General features: G+C 40.3%; 1 protein-coding gene and 1 long non-coding RNA gene across 12 annotated transcripts in view; one reads left to right on the plus strand and one right to left on the minus strand.

Annotated features, from left to right (window-relative positions):
- Positions 1 to 20,144, plus strand: part of DNM3 (dynamin 3) — a 547,902-nt gene that overhangs the window by 503,078 nt on the left and 24,680 nt on the right. For 5 of the 9 annotated variants that reach the window (XM_072830615.1, XM_072830618.1, XM_072830613.1 and 2 more), the window contains 3 exons: positions 4,839 to 5,003; positions 13,697 to 13,923; positions 14,620 to 14,877. In XM_072830615.1, the coding sequence (XP_072686716.1) occupies positions 4,839 to 5,003; positions 13,697 to 13,923; positions 14,620 to 14,877 (650 nt within the window). Of the gene's footprint in view, positions 1 to 4,838; positions 5,004 to 13,696; positions 13,924 to 14,619; positions 14,878 to 19,667; positions 20,037 to 20,144 lie in introns of those variants that run through there. The other 4 variants (XM_072830617.1, XM_072830620.1, XM_072830616.1 and 1 more) reach the window with 2 other exon arrangements.
- Positions 17,790 to 20,144, minus strand: part of LOC140635670 (uncharacterized) — a 37,390-nt gene continuing 35,035 nt past the window's right edge. For all 3 annotated transcript variants that reach the window (XR_012033023.1, XR_012033021.1, XR_012033022.1), the window contains one exon: positions 17,790 to 18,460. This is a non-coding gene — a long non-coding RNA (uncharacterized lncRNA). The remainder of the gene's footprint in view (positions 18,461 to 20,144) is intronic.

Consider the following 20,144-nt stretch of genomic DNA (forward strand, 5'->3'; position numbering starts at 1 on the left):
AGAAGCCTATGACATAGTTCCATAAGAAATTTAAGGAAAGAAAAGAGACAAAAATAAAACACATGAAAAATAGATATCCCCCATCAAGCCCAGATCTCCTACAATGGTTGCTTTAAGGTATGGTGGGGGGCAACTGGTTGGCTCAGTGATTGAGCATCTGCCTTTGGCTCAGGTCATGATCCCTGGGTCCTAGGATTGAGTCCAGCATCAGGCTCCCTATGGGGAGCCTGCTTCTCCCTCTGCCTGTGTCTCTGCCTCTCTCTGTGTGTCTCTCATGAATAAATAAATAAAATCTTAAAAAAAAATAAGGCATGGTGGGAATTATTTCTGATTCGACTATTTCATCCTCTCACCTTTTAAAGTAGTAAGTCTTTAGGAGAAAGCTTTTAAATTAAAACGTTGTAAAACAGACTGTTTTCTGAATAGCATGCAAATAGTTTCAGAAGAAAGAAAATTAAAATATTGTTTATAAACAATTTACAGTGCTGAGTCGTTATTTTTCATTGTTTAAGCTGCATTAGATTTCACAAAAGCTGTTTAGTACAAAATTGCAATAGGAACGCCTGTCCATTGTATTTTTCAGAAGAAAGCTGGTTTTCACAATATTATTCACATTTTGTAAACAGCATCAATGAACCTGCACATAAAAGGTTAAATGTTTGCAGACCATTCTTTTTTGCCTCAAAGATCAGAGACAAATTACTATTTTTATTTTACATTCCCTTGATGAGGATAATGATAAACAGCTGTCACTTCAGTGCTTAGACTGCAAAGAATCCTATTGCAATCCTATAATTTAAACAAAGAAAAAAATACGTAGTCATACACAGTATACATAAGAGCACAACAGAGAATTTGGTTAGAACTGGGTCAGAGAAAAGGGAACATTTGCTCTCTGAAATTACTCAGTTAAAAGTGAGTCCATCTATGCACATTTCCCCCATTTTTCTTAGATAGATTAGAAAGGGAAAGTATTTCTTCTTTCTTTCTAAAATCAGAAAAGAAATTCAATTTGCATTCTGAATTCTGTGACTCCCATCATGTCCATAATATTATCTGAGTGGTTAAAGTTTACATGTGATCACATATTATTTCCAAAAGCTAAAGAGAATTTCAAATTGTTTTATGGGTTATTCTGGAATAATTCTTCTTCCTCCTCCTCTCCTCCTTCTCTTCCTCCTCCTCCTCTCCTCCTCCTTCCCCTCCTCTTCCTCTCCTCCTCCTCCTCCCCCTCCTCTTCCTCTCCTCCTCCTCCCCCTCCTCCTCCTCCCCCTCCTCCTCCTCCTCCGTCGTCGTCTTCTTCTTCTTCTTTTTTTCTTCCTTTTACTGTTGAGAATTAAACCATTCGGTGTTCTCCATTCGCTCTGACACTTTCTTTATTCTTTGCATCTGGTTTCAAAAAGTGAAAGTGAATGTCTTTTGCATGTTTTGATAAGCAAAAACTAAAGTGAGGCTAAAAGTTAAAAGTTGTGTGAAATGGGAAAATGCAGTGTTTCTATATAAAAATGTGGATGATGACATATATCATTTCTTGGTGTTTTATATTTCTGGAGGTTCTTTCAAAATACTATTTACTCTGCTTTTCTCTCCTGTTTCAATAATCTTTTTTCTTTACAAATAGCAATATTTTAATGACATCTTTTCCCTGGAAACTCGTTTTACATTTGTTATTTTATCTATAAAACTGACTTGATGTATTATGGATATTTCACCATTTCATAATACTTCTTGATTTTTTTTATACTTAAGGAAGAAAAATAAATTTGTTAATATTGTATGCATGTTACATTTTCTGAACAAATTTCACCTCTCAGAGACTCAGCATGCTCTTCTATAGGTTGACAATAACAAGGGCCTCTACCTCCTGAGGTTGTGGTATGGATCTTCTATGTAAAGTGCTTAGCAGAGTACCTAGAACACAGCAAGTGCTCAATAAGTGTTCCTAGGGCAGGTGGAATATTGACAATGAAATGTCATCACCCCCAACTGTTAAATACCATAGCAAAACCTCAGTATATTTCAGATCAGAGAGACAAACTGAATTGCATTTTACCTACTAGAGAGGTTTATGTCGCTTTGTATAAAAGATATTTTCCTCACAAAGCTGTCGGTCATCTGTTCTCATTTATATACATAATTTCATAAGCATTTTATCATTCTCACTGTTATCAAGTAGTAAGAGATCCTAACTCATCACCCTGAGTGATTCCTCTGGTCTCCAGTGTCTCTGACATGTACACAGGCACACTTAGAGGCCCTGTAATGCACCAGAGCAATTTCCTTGATTTAGGTAAACCCCTTTTGCAGTTGTTAACTCCTCCTCCCATGCATTGAGCTCTGTGCTGGGTGCTGAAAAAGGAGGGATAAACAAGACCCCAGAATCTAATAAGGAAGGAACATAAAACTAGGCTGGATATTAAATAATATAAGTGAATACAAGACACTGAGGAAGTACAGAGGTGGGGGGGGGGATGATGGGGGCCTGGGGGTTTTCAGGAGCTTGTCCAGAAGAGGTGATGATGAAGCAAGACTCTGAAAGATGGAAAATCTTCACTGGGGGGAGGAAGGGGTTCTGGGGCAAAAGTGACAAGCTTGCAGAAAACACGGAGGTGTAAAAAAAAAAAAATACACTTGCCATTTTTATATTGCTCTAATTTAAAATGTTTTATGCTCAAATTTTTCACTTCAAATTTTCATAGTATATGTTGAGAGCCAAGCAGCTCTCTAACTCATATTCCATGAATATCCAGAAAGGAAAGAAAGCAGCTAAAATGTATTGAGGCCCTTGGCCAGGTCATCTCCTCTGAGTTATCTCATTTAGCTTCCACAAGTTTACCAGAGACACGGATCCCCATTTTACAGATAGGAAAGCTGAGTTTTAATTACATCAAGTAACTGAAATGTGGCCGCACAACCAGTCCACAATAGAGCGTGACTTTGAACCTAGAGCTTTCACTTTCAAATACGTTATCCTTAAAATAACACTGTAGTTACTGCTGACTCTTACAACTTGGGTTCAACATGGAGCACATTTGCAGTGGTTTTTAAACCCTAGAAAGAAGTTTGGAAAACTGATTGTTTTTTCACTGCCATGGCTTACCTTCCCTCTATCACTTTACCACATTATGGCCTTAGCTTTTTACCTACTTGTCCTAGATCCTTTTGTGCTTGTCTATCACAAATTAATAATAAAAATAGAGAACTACCTAAGACTCGATTTAGCTCTTTGTCTCAGTGAGCCAAGACCATTTAAAACAACAGTCATGGGATGCCTGGGTGGCTCAGCAGTTGGGCACTTGCCTTCGGCTCAGGTCGTGATCCCAGGATCTGGGATCAAGTCTTTCATCGGGCTCCCTGTGAGAAGCCTGCTTCTCCCTCGGCCTGTGTCTCTTCCACTCTCTTTCTCTCTGTGTCTCTCATGAATAAATACATAAATCTTTAAAAATAAATAAATATATATAAAACAGTCATTTTTGAAACTTCTACCTTGCTGGAGTAGCGGTAAGATACCTCAGAAATGTCCTCCAACTATCACTCTGAAGCATGGAGTCATACTCTCAGGATTGGAAAAATGACTGTTGTGATTTAGTGAGCACGTTATTTTAATATTTTTTAAAAGTATTGGATATTTCTGAGCAAGAGAAGCTGATATAAATGACTAGGACCTATTTCTCTCTTTGTTATTGTTGACTTTGTCAGCCTACAAATACGCCTTTTACACATGCATATTGATTCAAAGGAAAAATTTGTCATTTATAGATCCATTTAAGCAGAGTGCTTTGCCTAGAACTGATACGATGATTGAAAACCTGGCAGATCAAAGTATGTACATTTCCAAAGAAAAGTACTTCATGCCTACAATGGAAGCAATAAATTATCCCCCCTCCTTTTTTTTTTTTTTTTTTTGCATTTGTAATTAAATCTTTCCAAATGTTAGAAAGTAGCCAGACCACTAACAATATTTGTATCATGTTCTGGGGCTTAGATGGTTCAACCTGACTTGAAATGGAGACCATTTGTTCTAAATTGATTTCAATGCCAAGCCAATAGGTCAGCCCTTAATGATGAAGATGCCATTCCAGCCCAGCCTCTGGTGGATAAGCCAAAATTAATTAACTCAAGTCCCATAGTATAGAAAACAGATGCTTCTCTCATGTTGCACAAATAAATTCTTTGTGTATAGATGTGTTCTGTTTTATTCAAAGAATAACAAGTTGGAAGTTAAAATTTTAAGTTTTCCACAATGGAGCCAGCCTTTAGTAGTGATGACAGAAGCATGAATTTACAGAACAAATTCCAGCAAGTGCATGGAAAGATGAATTATTCTCTATATCTCTTATTTTGACTCCAGGCCAGGCCCAGGAGATTTAGTTTTAAAACCTGGGCTGATGCAAATGCTGATCCATTCCAGGACAGACCTAGGAGTTCCAGAACAACACCAAGGTTATTTCTAATCTATAGAATCCCTTGAGACCCCTCCCAGAGATTTGCATCTGCATCATTTGCTTGGATTCAGTTCTTTGGCCAGCTTGCAAATGGCTGAAGATTAGACTGTTCTCTAGAGAGATGTTGTTAGGTGAACTGTTTATCTGGTTATTCATCTCAGCATTCACTCAGAATAGTTGCCTTTCCCAGGTTGTGGCTCTTTAAAAGTTGAGTAATAACTGCATGGTTCTGATCTCTTTTCAGAATTAATGGGTATGTTTAAAATAAAGATGATACCATCTAGTAATAGGACTCCAAATACAGTGATCAGAAGTTGATCGTCTGAGAATGTATGGTATTTTTTTCTTTTGAACGAATGCAAAATAATGCATGTTTTCTTTCCTTTCTGTTAGACTGAAAATGATGAGAATGGCCAAGCAGAAAACTTTTCCATGGACCCACAATTGGAGAGGCAAGTGGAGACCATTCGCAACCTCGTAGACTCCTACATGTCTATCATCAACAAATGTATCCGAGATCTTATTCCAAAAACAATAATGCACCTTATGATCAACAATGTAAGTGATTATAAACTGTCTCATTCTAACTTCTAACCCATCTTAGTGTGGAAAGTGCTCATAGTCTCATCAGTTTTTTTATGATATTTTCTGGATTATTAAAGTGCCTATTACCTAGGTTCATTCATTTTCTATTAAAAGCGGTAAGTGGCTAGTGAAAGAGAATTTAGGAAAGCAAACATGGAATAGCCATAGCATTGTGGTATTCCCTGTTGCCTATCTCCTCTTGAAGAGTGCACATTTGCTCACCATAAAGCAGAGCAAAAATACTGTAGTTGCAGTCGGGGTATAAGTGAATTGCAAAGCCAACAATAAAACCAGATGCCCTGGCTCCTAGACTTTGAGATTAAAGGCAAAAAATATTTATTCTTTTCTACACACATGCACATAAAATACGTTATATGATTATTTTCACCTTCTAAAAACTATGGAATGCTATTTTAACCTGGGAAATGGCTTTTTGCCCTATCCCCTTGGATTCAAAGTCAGTCAGCTTCTCTTTTCTAAGGTAATGATGATATTGCCACAGATGTTAAAATGCCTGCTAGACTAGCCCTCAATTGATCTGTATCATATAGAATCCCTCCCTTTTTGTGGTTACCTTTACAGTGGTCATGATATGATACTTACATTATGTGGTCTAGTTTGGCAGCTCCTTTATTGAAGTACTAATAATATCATGGGTTAGTTGAGAAATTATCTTTTAGATAAGATAAGCTATAATGGCATGTTTTAGAATAGGCTTTTCCGACTCTTGAAAAGGAGACACCAACATTTTTAGTTCTAACTATCTTCTAGGGACACCTTTTTATTTAAATCAATAATATATGATGAGCATTTGCTTGTGATAAATACAAATTAGTTGGCAAAGGTACTGGACACAGTTGAAATCAGCAGAAACCTATATATTATTAAGCCTGGCTCTGCTACAGACTCTATTGACCTAAATAAAGACAAATCAGTTAACTTCTTTACATTTGTTTCCTCCATATGTAAACTACTAATCATGGAGAAAGTACCTGACTTAGGGAATTTTTTTGTTAAGATTTTATTTATTAATGAGAGACACAGGAGAGAGAGGCAAAGATATAGGCAGAGGGGGAAGCGGGCTCCCCACGGGAGCCCGATGTGGGACTCCATCCCAGGATCCCAGGATCATGTTCTGTGCTGAAGGCAGACACTCAACCACTGGGCCACCCAGGTGCCCCTGGTTTAGGGATTTATTTCAGAAAATAGTACATGTAGAAATACTATGAAAAATATACTTGTAAGAAACCAATGTGTCTGCCTGCCTATTTAAGAACCATAAAGAGGGGCATCCCTGGGTGGCTCAGTGGTTTAGCGCCTGCCTTCAGCCCAGGGTGTGATCCTGGAGACGCGGGATTGAGTCCCACGTCGGGCTCCCCACATGGAGCCTGCTTCTCCCTCTGCCTGTGTCTCTGCCTCTGTGTGTGTGTGTGTCTCTCATGAATAAATAAATAAAATCTTAAAAAAAAAAAAGAACCATAAAGGGCCTTTTCCATATTTCAAGATTTTTTTCAGAATTGTGTTTGTAAATATGACATTCTATTTGTTGTTCATGGTATATTTGTTCCTTGAAGAAAGGTTTCCTCAAAGAAACCCCTTGAGGGAAACCCTTCTTGAAGAAGCTCTAAGTACCCAAGGTTTTTATCTCTATTCCCTACACATTTTTGCATAATCAAACAAGGTTATTAGGATGCTTTGAAGTATCAGCAGTAGATAAGCAGTATCTAGGAAGTTTAGAAACCAGGAATTGCACTCAAGCTTAGTCACTGGCCCACTGTGTGACCAGAAGCAAATTATTTGGCCCTTCTGAGTTGAAGTGGGTGACTTCTAAAATGACGATAAGAACACTGAGCTGCCTCGCTGAATTGTCAGAGAATGTAATAAATGCGACCGTATGCCATTTTGAAAAATACAGAGTACTAAACAAATTGTGCATTTTTTTAAATTACCCTCTTAATTTTAGTTAAATGAGTTCAGGTTGTTTTGCTGTGGTATATCCAGGCACTTGCTTATTTAAACATTTTCCTGATGAAGTATCATTTATCTTTTCAGTGTTTGATGGCGAGTCATTAGTGCTGCCAGCAGTTCAAACACTTCTTTGCTCTGCACTGTATTCAATCATCCACACAGGAAATAGCCCTTACTGTCTATACTGTGAGGAGGAGCCTGACACTAATTAGTTAAAAGGAAAAAGAAAAAAAAGACCCTCTTGCGAATCTATCCTACTTTCACCTTCTCAAGAAACACACACACACACACACACACACACACACACACACACACGAAGAAATGCCGGGTTAATTGCCCTCACCCCTCACCAGTGTTCTTGTTGGTTTTAATGAAATGGCTAAGCCCCCGCCCACAGGGAGTTGTCCAGGGAGAGCTCTGCAAGCTGTCTTAAGAGAGACCTTACACAGGAATAATGACACATGGAGACTTATAGGAGTGTGTGGAGAAAACAGAAACATCATGACATGCTGAATTCTTACGAAATACGGTTCTCTTTGTTTGAAATTTAACTTTTTTGTATCTGTCAGAAAAGAGTTTACATATCTCAGATGACCACTTTTCCTGGAGTATTATTTTGTCTGCTTTTTTACACTATACGTAAAAATACATAGTCATATCTATCTATCTGTCTATCTGATAATGATATATATGTGAAAGAAATAAATTGCCCTTTATAAATGCCATATCCTCATGGCATCTTATTGTACGGGACACCTGGACCCTTTCTATCCATTCCAGAAGTGCCCCGTGGAGTTCAAGGAACGGAAACGTGGTGAACACCCAGCGCTGTGCCACACATACGTGCTGATTTTTTGTTCGGTGTTAAGAGACTTCAAGGCAGAGAATTCATCATAGAATCACACCTAGAAAACAAACGCTTTGACTCCTCATTCTAAACTCTATCCACTTAACCCTGCTGCTTCTATAAATGGCTCCGGGTTAGACCCTGGTTCTCCAGGATCAACGACTACCTGAAGCGGGGGCCTCTGTGTGGACAGTCACCGCCGAAAGCCGCACCGTGGCCTTTCCTCTCTGAAATGGCAATGGCTACCCTGCCTTCTGAAAAAGAGTATGTTTCAGCCAACTTTTCTAAAGTTCAGAATTTGGTGGGCAGTTTCCTTTGAAAGTTTACATTAAGTGCTCTGCCACTCAAGTCTCCATATGGAATTATTTAAGAAGTTTAAAGCCAGCAATAAATGCCTTGCCTCAGACATACTGTAAGCCTTTGTCTGTTGAAGCATAGCAGCTGTTGCATTGCTTAAGCGCACTAGGGAACAGCGGCCCAAAGAAATAGCAAGTTTATGACAGCCGGTCATTCTGGACGGGCTACAGTCGAAGCAGCAGAGTCTTGTTGAGGACTTTAAAGTCAACACACACCTAGCACCCCATGGCAGGCACAGTTTGATGGCCTCTTTCTCTGCAGCTCACCCCATCAGAAGATTCTCGGTCCCAGAATCAGGGAAGGGAATCCAGCTTTACTGTGAAAGCGGCAGTGGCAAAGCCAGACATCATTCTGTGCTGGTATCCATAGGACAGCCATCCACTAGGTACTTGTTATTTTGCCCAGATTATAAATGAAGAAACTGAGGCTCTGAGAGGTTAAGTGACTCACCCCGGCTCTCAGAGCTGGGACTGGCAGAGTCAAGATTAAAACCCAGATCTTCTCATCCACAGTCCGTGAACGCGTATGGTGAGGTTAGGCCAACTACACAGCTCAGCTAGCAGGGCTCCTGTCCCCGTAGCATATACCTGATGTATCTTCCCTGAAGGCTCATTTGCTTGGATATTTAATTAGGGTTTATTTGAATATGAGAAACGTTTTAAATCTTAACTAGTAACTCGAGCAAACCCAGATAATACAAAATAGAACATAAAGTTTTTATGAAATTTTTTAACAATCAAATATGAAGCCCAGAGGCGTTTCACACTTGGAGTGCATGCTGCCGCCTGTGCCCCTGGACCCCTGGAGGTCCACATTTACTCTCCTTGGCCATTGGCACTTTGGTGGAAAATCAGTAACATGTGCTCCAATTTCAAAACTCACTGTAACTTTCACATGTATGAAGTAGAGTGTTATTTCAAATGTTCATTATTTGAGGTGAAAGTATCCCTTAAATACCAGGGCACTGATTTGTTTCCATGGGTCAAGAATTCAGCATCCTGCCCAAGAAACAGATCAGGACCAGGACCAGAAGCGCCCCTCTCCCCACTTTCCCCCACTACCATCATTCTGCACCGAGGGTAACACTCCTGATGTCTTACAGCATAGCTTATCTTAGCTTTGGCTGTTCTTAAACTTTGGAATCATATAGTCTGTGCTTTTTTGGTGTCTAACTTCTTTTGCTTGATGTTAGGTTTGTGAGTCAAAGATGTCACTTTTTAAAAATATTTTATTTATTTATTCAAGAGAGAGAGAGCGGCAAGCAGGGGGAGCTGCAGAGGAAAAGGGAGAAACAGTCTCCCCACTAAACAGGGAGCCTGATGTGGGGCTCGGGGCTCCATCCCAGAACCCCAGGATCACAACCTGTACTGAAGTCAGAGGCTTAACTGACTGAGCCACCCAGGTGCCCCAGGATGTCACTTTTTAAAGAAGGAAAACAGCACTGGTCTTTAGTGGAAATATATCCCTGAGAAATGGAAAGGAAGCTAAAGCAGATGTGAAAGAATTATGAGATCTCAAAGAACCAAGTTCCTTTCCCAAACTAAGCAAATTTAAACTTCTCAATTATGTTTTTCATATATGTCTTCATGAGAATGAGAACTACCACCGTGTTGCAGACTGTGGCCCTTCCGTCTAGAAACCTACAGCTCTTAAGGAAATGGTCTCTTTAGTAACAGAATTATGTGAAAATTTTCGGAATGTCCCTTCTATTTGTGAAGGTTTTAATAGGGTCTTAATTATGAAGACAAAGAAGGTTTAAAATCCCAAACTATTGCAGGTTGATAGAGAAGGGTTAAAGTAAGAAAGAGAAGAAAACATGTGGAACGTTTTTAATGACCTCACATTCCTTTACACTGAGCAGAACGACATGGTGCGGTCATGCCTGTTTATCTAGCCTGTAGAGTCTGAACTGGAATGAGGTTTTGTAGTATGAGAATTTTTTGTGAACCATACCAAGATGTATAGCTTATAAGGTGTTATAATTAAAAGCATAAATATTATTTCAGGCCTCGCATCCAAGTATAATTCGTTTATGCTGTGTTCTGTGAGGTGTATTCTAAATGCCATCACCTCAAAGGGATCTTACTTGGTCTCCCCTGTCGTGCAGAATCCCTGATTTACGTATGTGCACCACGGACATGCGGACTGCTCAGAAAGTCCCCAAAGTGTCTGGAAACTCCCTGACATCCCCCTACCTTTGTTCCAGTTGTGGCATCACAAAACTAGGCTAGCAGGAGAAGAGAAGAGTCTTTCTAAAATTTTGTTTCATTGCAAAATAAAATGTTTACCCTCCACTCTGAATTGAACTGTATATGTGTCTTGGCCCCCGCAATAGCTTTCTGTGTGTTCTTCTCCCTCTAAAAACCTCATGCCAACTTAATTTCGCCTGTGTGCTTTACAAAGAACAGCTTTTGCTTACCGAACACTATCAAAATGCTAGGCATCGCGCGAGGCAATTTATAATTATTCTTTCACTTGATCCTCACCATGGCCCTAGAGACAGCTACTACCACTGTCCCCAGTTTACAGATCAGCATCCTGAGACTGAAAGAGGTAGTTATTTGCTCAAGAACAGCAGTGGGGAGCTGGGACTCAAATTCAGAGCTGAGTGTAGAGCGAGTGCTCCTAACCACTGTGTCATACTGCCTTTTTTTCTCTCATGCTAGTAATATTCCTATTAATTCAGAACATTGCCAAATCTTTGGGATAGTAGGCCAGTTTTAGTGTGTTACTTTCTGATGTGGGAGAGTTGATTCAAGGCAGATCTTTGATCAGAATGCTGAAACAAGCCCTCATTATTTTATTTCGTGGTTTGTTTGACAGTCACTTCTTAATTCAGATCTGCTTTAAATCTCTTCTTGGAAGGACCTTCTTTTAAATTGTGTTTAATAGATTCTAAGTGATACTCCAGTTAGATGTAAAGCTTCAAACTAGCTTAGCCCAACTGCTGTTCAATGCCAGGAAAATTGTCTGGTTTTGAGTTTTGAGTTGCATCATCTATCTGAGTTCATGCACACTCCCAGCAGCAGAAGATTCGTGCGAGTGCCCCTGACTCTGTGGGTACCTGCAAGTGTGTTTAAAAGTGACTGAATCTCCAAAAAGGGGGATGAAGTATTCCTTAACCCAGATCTAGTGTCTTTCCTCTAACTTTTAACTTACTTCCTGACTTCTGATTTTCTGTTCTCTGACTCACCCAAACCTCAGTGCTTGAAATGTTCTTGTTCCTTTCGCTCCTCCCCTTTCACATCAAAACAGCACCTCATCCACCTGGGTTTTCCTCCATAATGTAATTTATATGTGCCCATCTTTTCTATTCCACTGCAGTCTTGCTAAATTAAACCATTACTGTCTCATAAATGACATATAATGGTCTCCTAACAGATTTCTTTCTCTCAGCTGCCACCCTTGAAAATTCTTTTCCAATCACAGACAGATTACTTTTTCTAAAACTCTATTTTATTGTTTCACTGACTTGCTTAAAAGTCTTCCATGGCTTTCCATTGCCAAGTGGATAAAGTTCAAACAGTTTGCTTGGCGTTCAAGGCTTTCACATCTGGCTCCAGGTTACCTGGCCAAATTTACCTTCCACAGCTATCACACATAAACCTTCTACCCTCTAGACAGTTGCCCAAATACATCTCGTCTACTAGATTACTTCCACATTTGAATCCCTCTTGGTTTACAAAATGTGGACAGAGAATACTTTTCATTTCACCACAGTGAAGCTATGATTTTGCTGAATTTTCTGATCAGTATAACTATTTACATAGTTTGATACCTTTAAAAAATAATAAAGCTACGTGTTTTAGACTCTTGTCATCTCTTGGTTACATATTTTAACTACAACTCAGGAATTCTGAGCATCTGACAGCTGTGCTGCTGCCTGCCTAAATTTGTAACAATTAAATATACTGGCCTTTGGAATTTCTTAGAAAGATCCAGTGACTCTAAACAAGTATTAGTCTTATTTAACAGAGAAACTGAAAAATCCAAGTTGGTTTATTTTTCTAGGCTTAAGTTAATTAGCATACATGCTATACCACTCTAAAATAATGATGCTTAGACATAAATTGTCTTTGCTAAGCATTCAATCCAAGTGGGGTAAGGGGGTAACAGAAAGCACCAGACTGAGTCAAAATATTTGGGGTTCAAGTTAATGTTATGTGGCTTTGGGCAAGTTACTAAAGTCTCTGAATTTCAATGTCTTCTTCTGTAGAATTGAGGTCATAGTAAATTTTGTATGTATGTGGTGGGAATCAAAACATAACTTGCGGAGGTACTTGGGACATTCTGTCTTTCACTGATTCCTGCACTCACTTGTTTCACATTTACTAGTTCTGACATGATGACACATGTCACACTCAGTGGCATCTTGGCATTCTGTCATAGTTTAATTGATGGTGTTTTCTCTTAGTAGCATAAAATTATGGCGTATCTTAAAATTACTGGTATCTTCCATTTGATGAGATATGGTGGCTGGTGCTTGCTCCCTTGGTGCTGTGCAATGTATGCATCCTCTCCATTCTCATTCTTCTTCAAACTGCCCCTCCCCTATGACTCATACACACTGTTCATACTTAAGTCTGTTTTCATATATCTGTTAACTATGGGAACTATGTCAGTCCTCAATACTGTTAAGTAGTTCTACTGTAGACTTCTAGAAAGCCAAGAGTATATAACTTTTTGGTTTTGTAAGTCAACTTACAATAATCATACAAGGTTCTGTTTCTTTTTAATTTTTTATTTATTTATGATAGTCACAGAGAGAGAGAGAGAGAGAGAGAGAGGCAGAGACATAGGCAGAGGGAGAAGCAGGCTCCATGCACTGGGAGCCCGACGTGGGATTCGATCCCGGGTCTCCAGGATTGGGTCCTGGGCCAAAGGCAGGCACTAAACCACTGCGCCACCCAGGGATCCCTAAGGTTCTGTTTTTAATAGAACTTCACTTACTAGTGCTAATTCTACCGTTGGGTTGACATTGAAACCTGGGATCTTCATACTACTCCAGTGATTGTGGTAAAAACTAGTAAAAGACTGGGAATATGAAGGAATGGATAACTTGTGCTATGACATAGGTGTCTTTACATCATTGTTTTCTATTGAAAATACTGCTGCTTATCTTCTGGTACCTGCCCTCATTTCTATGCCAAGCAGCCACAGACAGCATTGTGGAAATGCTTTGCATTGCCAACAGGCCCTGTTCTGGTGATAGCAAGATTTAGTCCTCTTTCACCTAATCTAGGTTTTCCTTTAGTCCACAGCCATAAGACAGAGGGGATGACTGTTCCTGCCCTGGTACTGAGGATTGGGAGGACAATGGAGAAAATGAGAGTAAACAAATACGCATATATTGTACATCTTGCGTGTACATGATGCATCATGAACTTTTTCCCAGAGTGAAATGTTGCAGACTTGGTCCATGGGCTGTGAACCAGTTTATACCATTTGATCACTCATGTATTCCCATTTTTACTTTTCTGTGGTAACCTGACAGGTTAAAGATTTCATAAATTCAGAGCTCCTAGCACAGTTATATTCTTCAGAGGACCAAAATACTCTGATGGAGGAATCTGCTGAGCAGGCTCAGCGCCGGGATGAGATGCTTCGAATGTACCAAGCCCTTAAAGAAGCCCTTGTGATCATCGGCGACATCAACACTGCCACCACTTTCACCCCTGCACCGCCTCCGGTGGATGACTCCTGGATACAGCATTCCCGCAGGTAGGAAAATAGCGCCACGTCACCTGAGGCCTGCCAAGCTTGTCCGGGATCATTTTATGAGTGTGCTTCCCTAAACCAATATGAACCGAAAGATTAAAGAGAAAGAAAGATATTTAAGTTCAGGAGTGAGAGTAAAGGTCAGATTATCTCAGCTCCCTTCAAAAACAAACAATATATCCTTACAATGGAATGTTATACAGTCCTCAAAATGAGTAAGACAGTTCTGTACTGAAGTGAAGAGACAGCCAAGTTAATGTGAGGCTTTTTAAAAAAAAAAAAGTAAGTTGTAGAATGTTATGTTCTAATATGTATAAAACAAGAGCTTATATATAGAGAATATTGTGTTGTGTCATAGAATATAGTTGAAAAGGATACATAGTTTCCTTGTACTGGTTGCCTCCACAGAGAGAATCGTTGGGGGCCGGGGGGGGGGGGGGGATGTCCTTTCCACCATTTACCCTTTTATACCTTAAAAAATATATATATTTAAGTAATCTCTACACCCAAGATGAGCTCACACCCACCACCCCAAGATCAACAGCCGCTGGCTCCTCCCTTTTACAAGTTGCACTGTTCCTAAAAGGGATCTGAGTTCCTCAATCAGAAAAAAAAAGACTTTTTACAAAGCAGCCAGGAAGCCTTAAAATATTTTTTTGAAGATGCCTCCAAACTGAAATGGATCTCGTCTGTCCCCAGGTCACCCCCTCCAAGCCCCACGACCCAGAGGCGGCCCACCCTGAGCGCTCCCCTCCCGCGGCCCGCCTCTGGCCGAGGGCCCGCGCCCGCCATCCCCTCACCCGGACCCCACTCGGGGGCACCCCCGGTGCCCTTCAGGCCCGGCCCGCTACCCCCTTTCCCCAGCAGCAGCAGCAGTGGCAGTGGCAGCAGCGACTGGTTCGGAGCGCCCCCACAAGTCCCCTCCAGGCCCACGAGGGCCCCACCCAGTGTCCCCAGGTAAGTGCACTGCCCCCTGCGCAGGCTAGGGGGATGCTCTTTGGTTCTCTTCTGCTAGCCTAACAGACAGACCTTATTCAGATAAGAAAATTGCAAAAATATTTTCATACACATTTGCAGTTTTCACCCAGGAGGGGTATCATGGGAAAACCGTGAAGCCTGTAACACCATTTAAACACCAATATGTGGTCCAGACCTCTCCTCTATCAACTGGCACAAACTAAGTGGGACTATAGGAAACTGGGTCCAAATGAATGACATTTGGGCAGCTGTTTGTATAATTTGAGAGAGAGCTTTGAAAGGAAAGAAAGAGCCATGGCTGGGTTATTGCAAGCTGTGTGCTCCATAGGTCATGAGAGTATCAAGAGCTAAGGCCTCGCCTTCTCTATTACCAATGGAATTCCAGAAAACCACTCACTTCAAGGAATATTATCCATTTGCCCCCTGAACTATAACCCTTAAACCCAATATTATTAACTTTAATGTAGTCTAAGTAAAAACTGGGCTGATCAGTTTGCAATATATTAAAAAGAAAAAAAACTGTGCAGAGAAATTTTAACATAGACATGATGATTGCTATGTGCAGTCACTAACCATATATGAGATGGAACATCATACATTTGAATTAATACATCTTGGCACGGGTAAGCAGATTTTCCAGGCTTACTTGTGAAACAAAATAGTGAATAAATGAAACTTGAAACATGTATATAGTTGAAGCTATATCCTCATCTTTGTACACTTATAGTCAAACATGTACAATGTGTATAATTAGAGATTTTAAAAATAGAAGGAATTAGAGGTTTTTTTCTCGAGATCAGAAACTTTAAAAGAAAACTAGCTCATACAGAAATTTAATTGTTTAAAACATTCAATTCAGACTATTATAATATTTGTATGCTTTATGAAGGAAAACCTTACTATGCGTGTACCATAAAAGAGAAGTGACTTCCTCCCACCCACGAAGCCTGAGTCACCTCACTCTCTGATTACGGGGCTTACATTTATTTTGATCTTCAGGCTGTTGGGTGTAATGAGGAGAAGGGCTATCTTAAACTAGTAAACAAAGGGTGGTGTAGCAGGAACAGCAGGGGATGTGGAATCGGAAGACCTGGTTTGCCACAGACCTTGCACAACTCATTAAACTCTGAGCTAGGGTTTCCTCATCTATGAAATAGGAACAATTTGAAAAAGGTTGTTGCCCAAATCATATGTAATGAGCCTGATAAACTGTAAAGCACTGTGGTTGTTAGGGTTATCATCACTTTGGTCCTAATCAAAAAGGATATGTGTACTCTCAAACCTGTATTTTTTTTTTCCTCTAAAAATAAGGTCCAGCTTATACTTCATTTGGAACGGAGCTAAATTTCTAGTAATAATAGTAAAAGTAATAGCGATATTTATTGTGCTCTCAATGTATGCTGGGCACTATTCTAGGTGCTTTGAAGGTATATTTTTGTCTACTGCTCACAACCACCCAAAAGGATAGGTTATTATACATTTTACAGATGAAGCCCAGAGGTTTAAGCAATTGGCCCAAGACTGCTCAACCAGACCCTAATGGAGCTGGGCTTTAATCCCAAGCAGTCTGACTCCAGAACCCAGTCTTCCAACCACAATACTAGGGTTTCTCAACCTTGGCACTGTTGCCATTTGGGGGATGGGGGGGGTGCTTGTCCCGTGCATTTTAGTATGTTTAGCAGCATCCGGGCCTCTACCCACTGGATTTCCAGTCATACTGCCCCAGTTGTGACTACTAAAAACATCTTGACATTGCTAGTGTGTTTGGGGAGGTGGGGAGTGGGGTGTAAAATCCCCCTCCCCTTGAGGATCACCACACTACATTATTGCAAAGATTTTGCCCTCCATGTAAAAAATAAATAAATAAATAAATAAATAAATAAATAAATAAATAAATAAATAAATGTCAGTGTTGAGCCTCACTGCAAGCAAGGTTAAATTATTGTTTTAGGAAATTTCAGACTGACTGGGAAAGTATCTGTTATTGTGCCAGGAAGGTGTGGAGACCACTGGGGGGCAGGGTGGGGTGTTGAGAGTGGGAAGGCAGGAGTCTGAAACAGGAGCCTCAAAATCGGCTGTTTTGTCTGTTTAGCTATAAGAAGGAACCAAAGCAACCTGGTGGTGCCTTTCCTCGGGAATGAACATGCATGTCTTTGTTTGCTCGCTTGGCTGCTTTACCTCTTTGTTTCAGATAAGCTGGCTTGCCAATCCCTTTCAGAGATACTGCTGAATGCTAAACTGATTTGTTAGGCGGGATGGAGTCACCCTTTCCAAGCTCACACACGGAAAGAAGGTAGCCAGTAGGAATCGGAAGCTCCAGCTCTAGCTAGAGAAGGGGAACCGCAGGTTTAATGCATCTGTGTTGGGGAATTTATAGGACAACGGTTATATTATTCAAAACTTCTAGAATATTCTCAACTTGGAGCCAGCCCTAACTTGCCCTGGCCTTGCAAAGAGTCTCAAATGTAAAACAGAAATGAGCCTTCAGAGTAAAAGAGGAAGGAAGGTTGGTTTTTGTGCTGAGCCTTCAAGTTTTAGCGCCAGCCAGTTCAGTGCAACGGGAGGGAAACCCCTCTTGGGGGGGGGGGTCACCTGAGAGAGACCCAGAGAGACTCTGTCAGGATCCTTATGCCTATTAAAGTTTAGCTTTAGATGAAGAATTCTGACCACATAAAGTCTGTTTTTAATAAAAGCCAGAGCAGGAATCCTACCAAATGCAAGCCAGAAATGGGGTTTAAGATTTCAAAAAAAAAAAAAAAAAAAAGAAAGAAAGAAAGAAAGAAAGAAAGAAAGAAAAGAAAAAGAAAGAAAAAGAAAGAAAAAGGAAAGAAAGGAAGAAAAGAGAAAAAGAAAGACAAAGATGAAAAAAGAAAAAAGTTGAGGGGAAGCTCTTGTTGAAACTTCACCTTGTTCTGTTTATTTATATATTCTCTTTTCCCTCTTTCCCACTCTGATTTGCCTCCATTTTCTCTATTAAAACCTGAGGAAAAAAAAAAAAAAAGGTTGAAATGCCATTATCCATCATCTCCAGGAAAACAACCCATAGCTTTCCGAGAAGGAAGTTTGACTTTTTTTTTCCTAGCCTCTTTACTTTCTTAAGGGCCCTTTCCCCTCTTTTATCTGAAACCAGAAACTCCTAACGTGACAAGACAGTACAAGCCGTGTCCCGCCGGCTCCCTGTTGGGCTTTAATATTACAGAGGCAATAACGGAACTTTTAGAGGCAAAATATTCTACATCCGGCATGTGCCTGTACAGAGTTTTCTTCCGGATAATTTTCGACTTCATTAGCAAGTTATGATTTTGACGTTAGGAGCATATACACCTTTATTTTAACCCTACTCAGATGTAATGAAAGCACTTGCTACTGGACAGAGACCATGAGCGTTCGGGTGTGTTGGGGTTTTTTTGAATTATTTTTATTATATCTTTCCATTCCAATGTAAAGGAAGAGGAAGGAGAGGGGCGGGGGGAGTCGTTTTCGGCCCAGCTTTTCTCAGCCGCTCAAGCTGTTCTGGTTTCTGTGCCCCGAGCCTTCGCCTTCGGTGAGGGAGCTGGAAATGCTGCAAACGACAGGCCTGTTTAATTAGTTCCACCTGAGCTCGGGGAGCATCTCTAGCCCAAAGAGACTCACCAGTGGGGATGCTTCTGTCATTAGTGAGTTGAGTGTACACAAATCTGATTTGTGGAACGTTGTCTATTGCCAGAATATCTGGCTTGCCCCCTCCCCTCTCGCCCCACTCAACTTCTCTGAAGGGGCGAAAACCCAGTTTGAAAATCCCAGCCAGTTGCGTTCCTGTTTAGCAAGATGATCTGAAACAGACATTACCACTTCTTTAGGGGCCCCGGTCTTCTTACTTGAAGATCCTAATCTTCATCAAATATTAACTTTAGGGCTGATGTAGCTATTTTCGGTTACGGCTTCTTAAAATTAGTTAATTGGGAATCACAGCCTTTGACATTAACAGAACAAATTAACTGAATCAGAGTGTGTTTTTCCTGGCAACAGCTGATTCTGGCATTATTTTACTCATTTGTCTTCTCCCCTTTCCCTGGACTAAGCTATTTTGCAACGGTCAAAAGGGGATAAGGGTGGGAGGAAGGGTCCCTATCCAAGGAAAAGCAAACTCCATTTACCTCATCACGCAATCCTCTATTTAAAAAAAAACAAAAAACTAAAAACTAAAAAACTGAAGTACTTTTTTTAACCACCCTTGTCACCAAGTCTGATGGTGTCTTTTAAAAATGGCAAAACTGAATCATAGGAAAGGATTTAGCTTTTACTCCAGCTCATCCACATGACAGAAACACAAGATGGAAACCAAGAAATGCTCCATTGACTCTCTGGTGAGCCCAATAGTGAAGCTGACATCTCGTGCTGCACGGACAGCCCTGGAGCATCATCAAGATTATCACAGGGTTTCCCACTTATGCCCATTCTGTGACTTACTCATTTTCCCTGACTTTACATGGCGCACTTTGAGAGTCTCATCACAGTCCCACGGTCTCAGTAATTTACTGCAAAGCCAACCATGGCAAAAGTTACAGAAATCTCTCTCCATAAAGAGATAATTGGTGCACTCTTGGTCTTGTCTTTAAGGAGGTAAAAACCATTTGGTTCTCTTTACAATTGAATCTTGTTTTACATGTTTGACCTTGATACACTGCTATGCTGTATCTCTTTTCCGTATTTTATATGTTGATCTAATGGACATTAACACAGAATCCCTTTAACTTAGGGATAAGTTCTCCTTGTTTTGTTTTTTTCAGCCAGTCCCCCAAATTTTGAGTAAGGACATACCCACGATTCTTATAAGTTTGTCTTTGCATCCCTCACATGAAGGTTTGGTGCCATGAAGGATGAAGCTGCTGAGTCTTGAAGTCATGGGTTCAGGGTACACGGACAATTAAGCGACTTTTGTGACTAGCCTGTGTCTGATTCTCCTGAAATCATGTCCTGGAAACATCCTGACTTACTCCCTCCTCAAGAGCCCTCTAAAAGTATGACTTCTTTTAGCAACTGAGTGTCATTTGGACAAGTGATGAATTCGTCTTGTGATTTCTGATTTCATGAGTTTTTTATTTTCCCCACTGTCCTTCCCCTTTAAAAAAACAAATAAATAAATTTATGATTAGGTATTCTGATTTTTCAGGAAACGGTTTTTATTTTTAGCGACTGGATTTAAAAGTCATGGAGAGATTTTTTTTTCTTTTTTTTTAGTATAAATGCCAAGAGTGGAAACAACT

The sequence above is a fragment of the Canis lupus genome, chromosome 6 (genome assembly GCF_048164855.1).
Source record: "Canis lupus baileyi chromosome 6, mCanLup2.hap1, whole genome shotgun sequence".
NCBI lineage: Eukaryota > Metazoa > Chordata > Mammalia > Carnivora > Canidae > Canis > Canis lupus.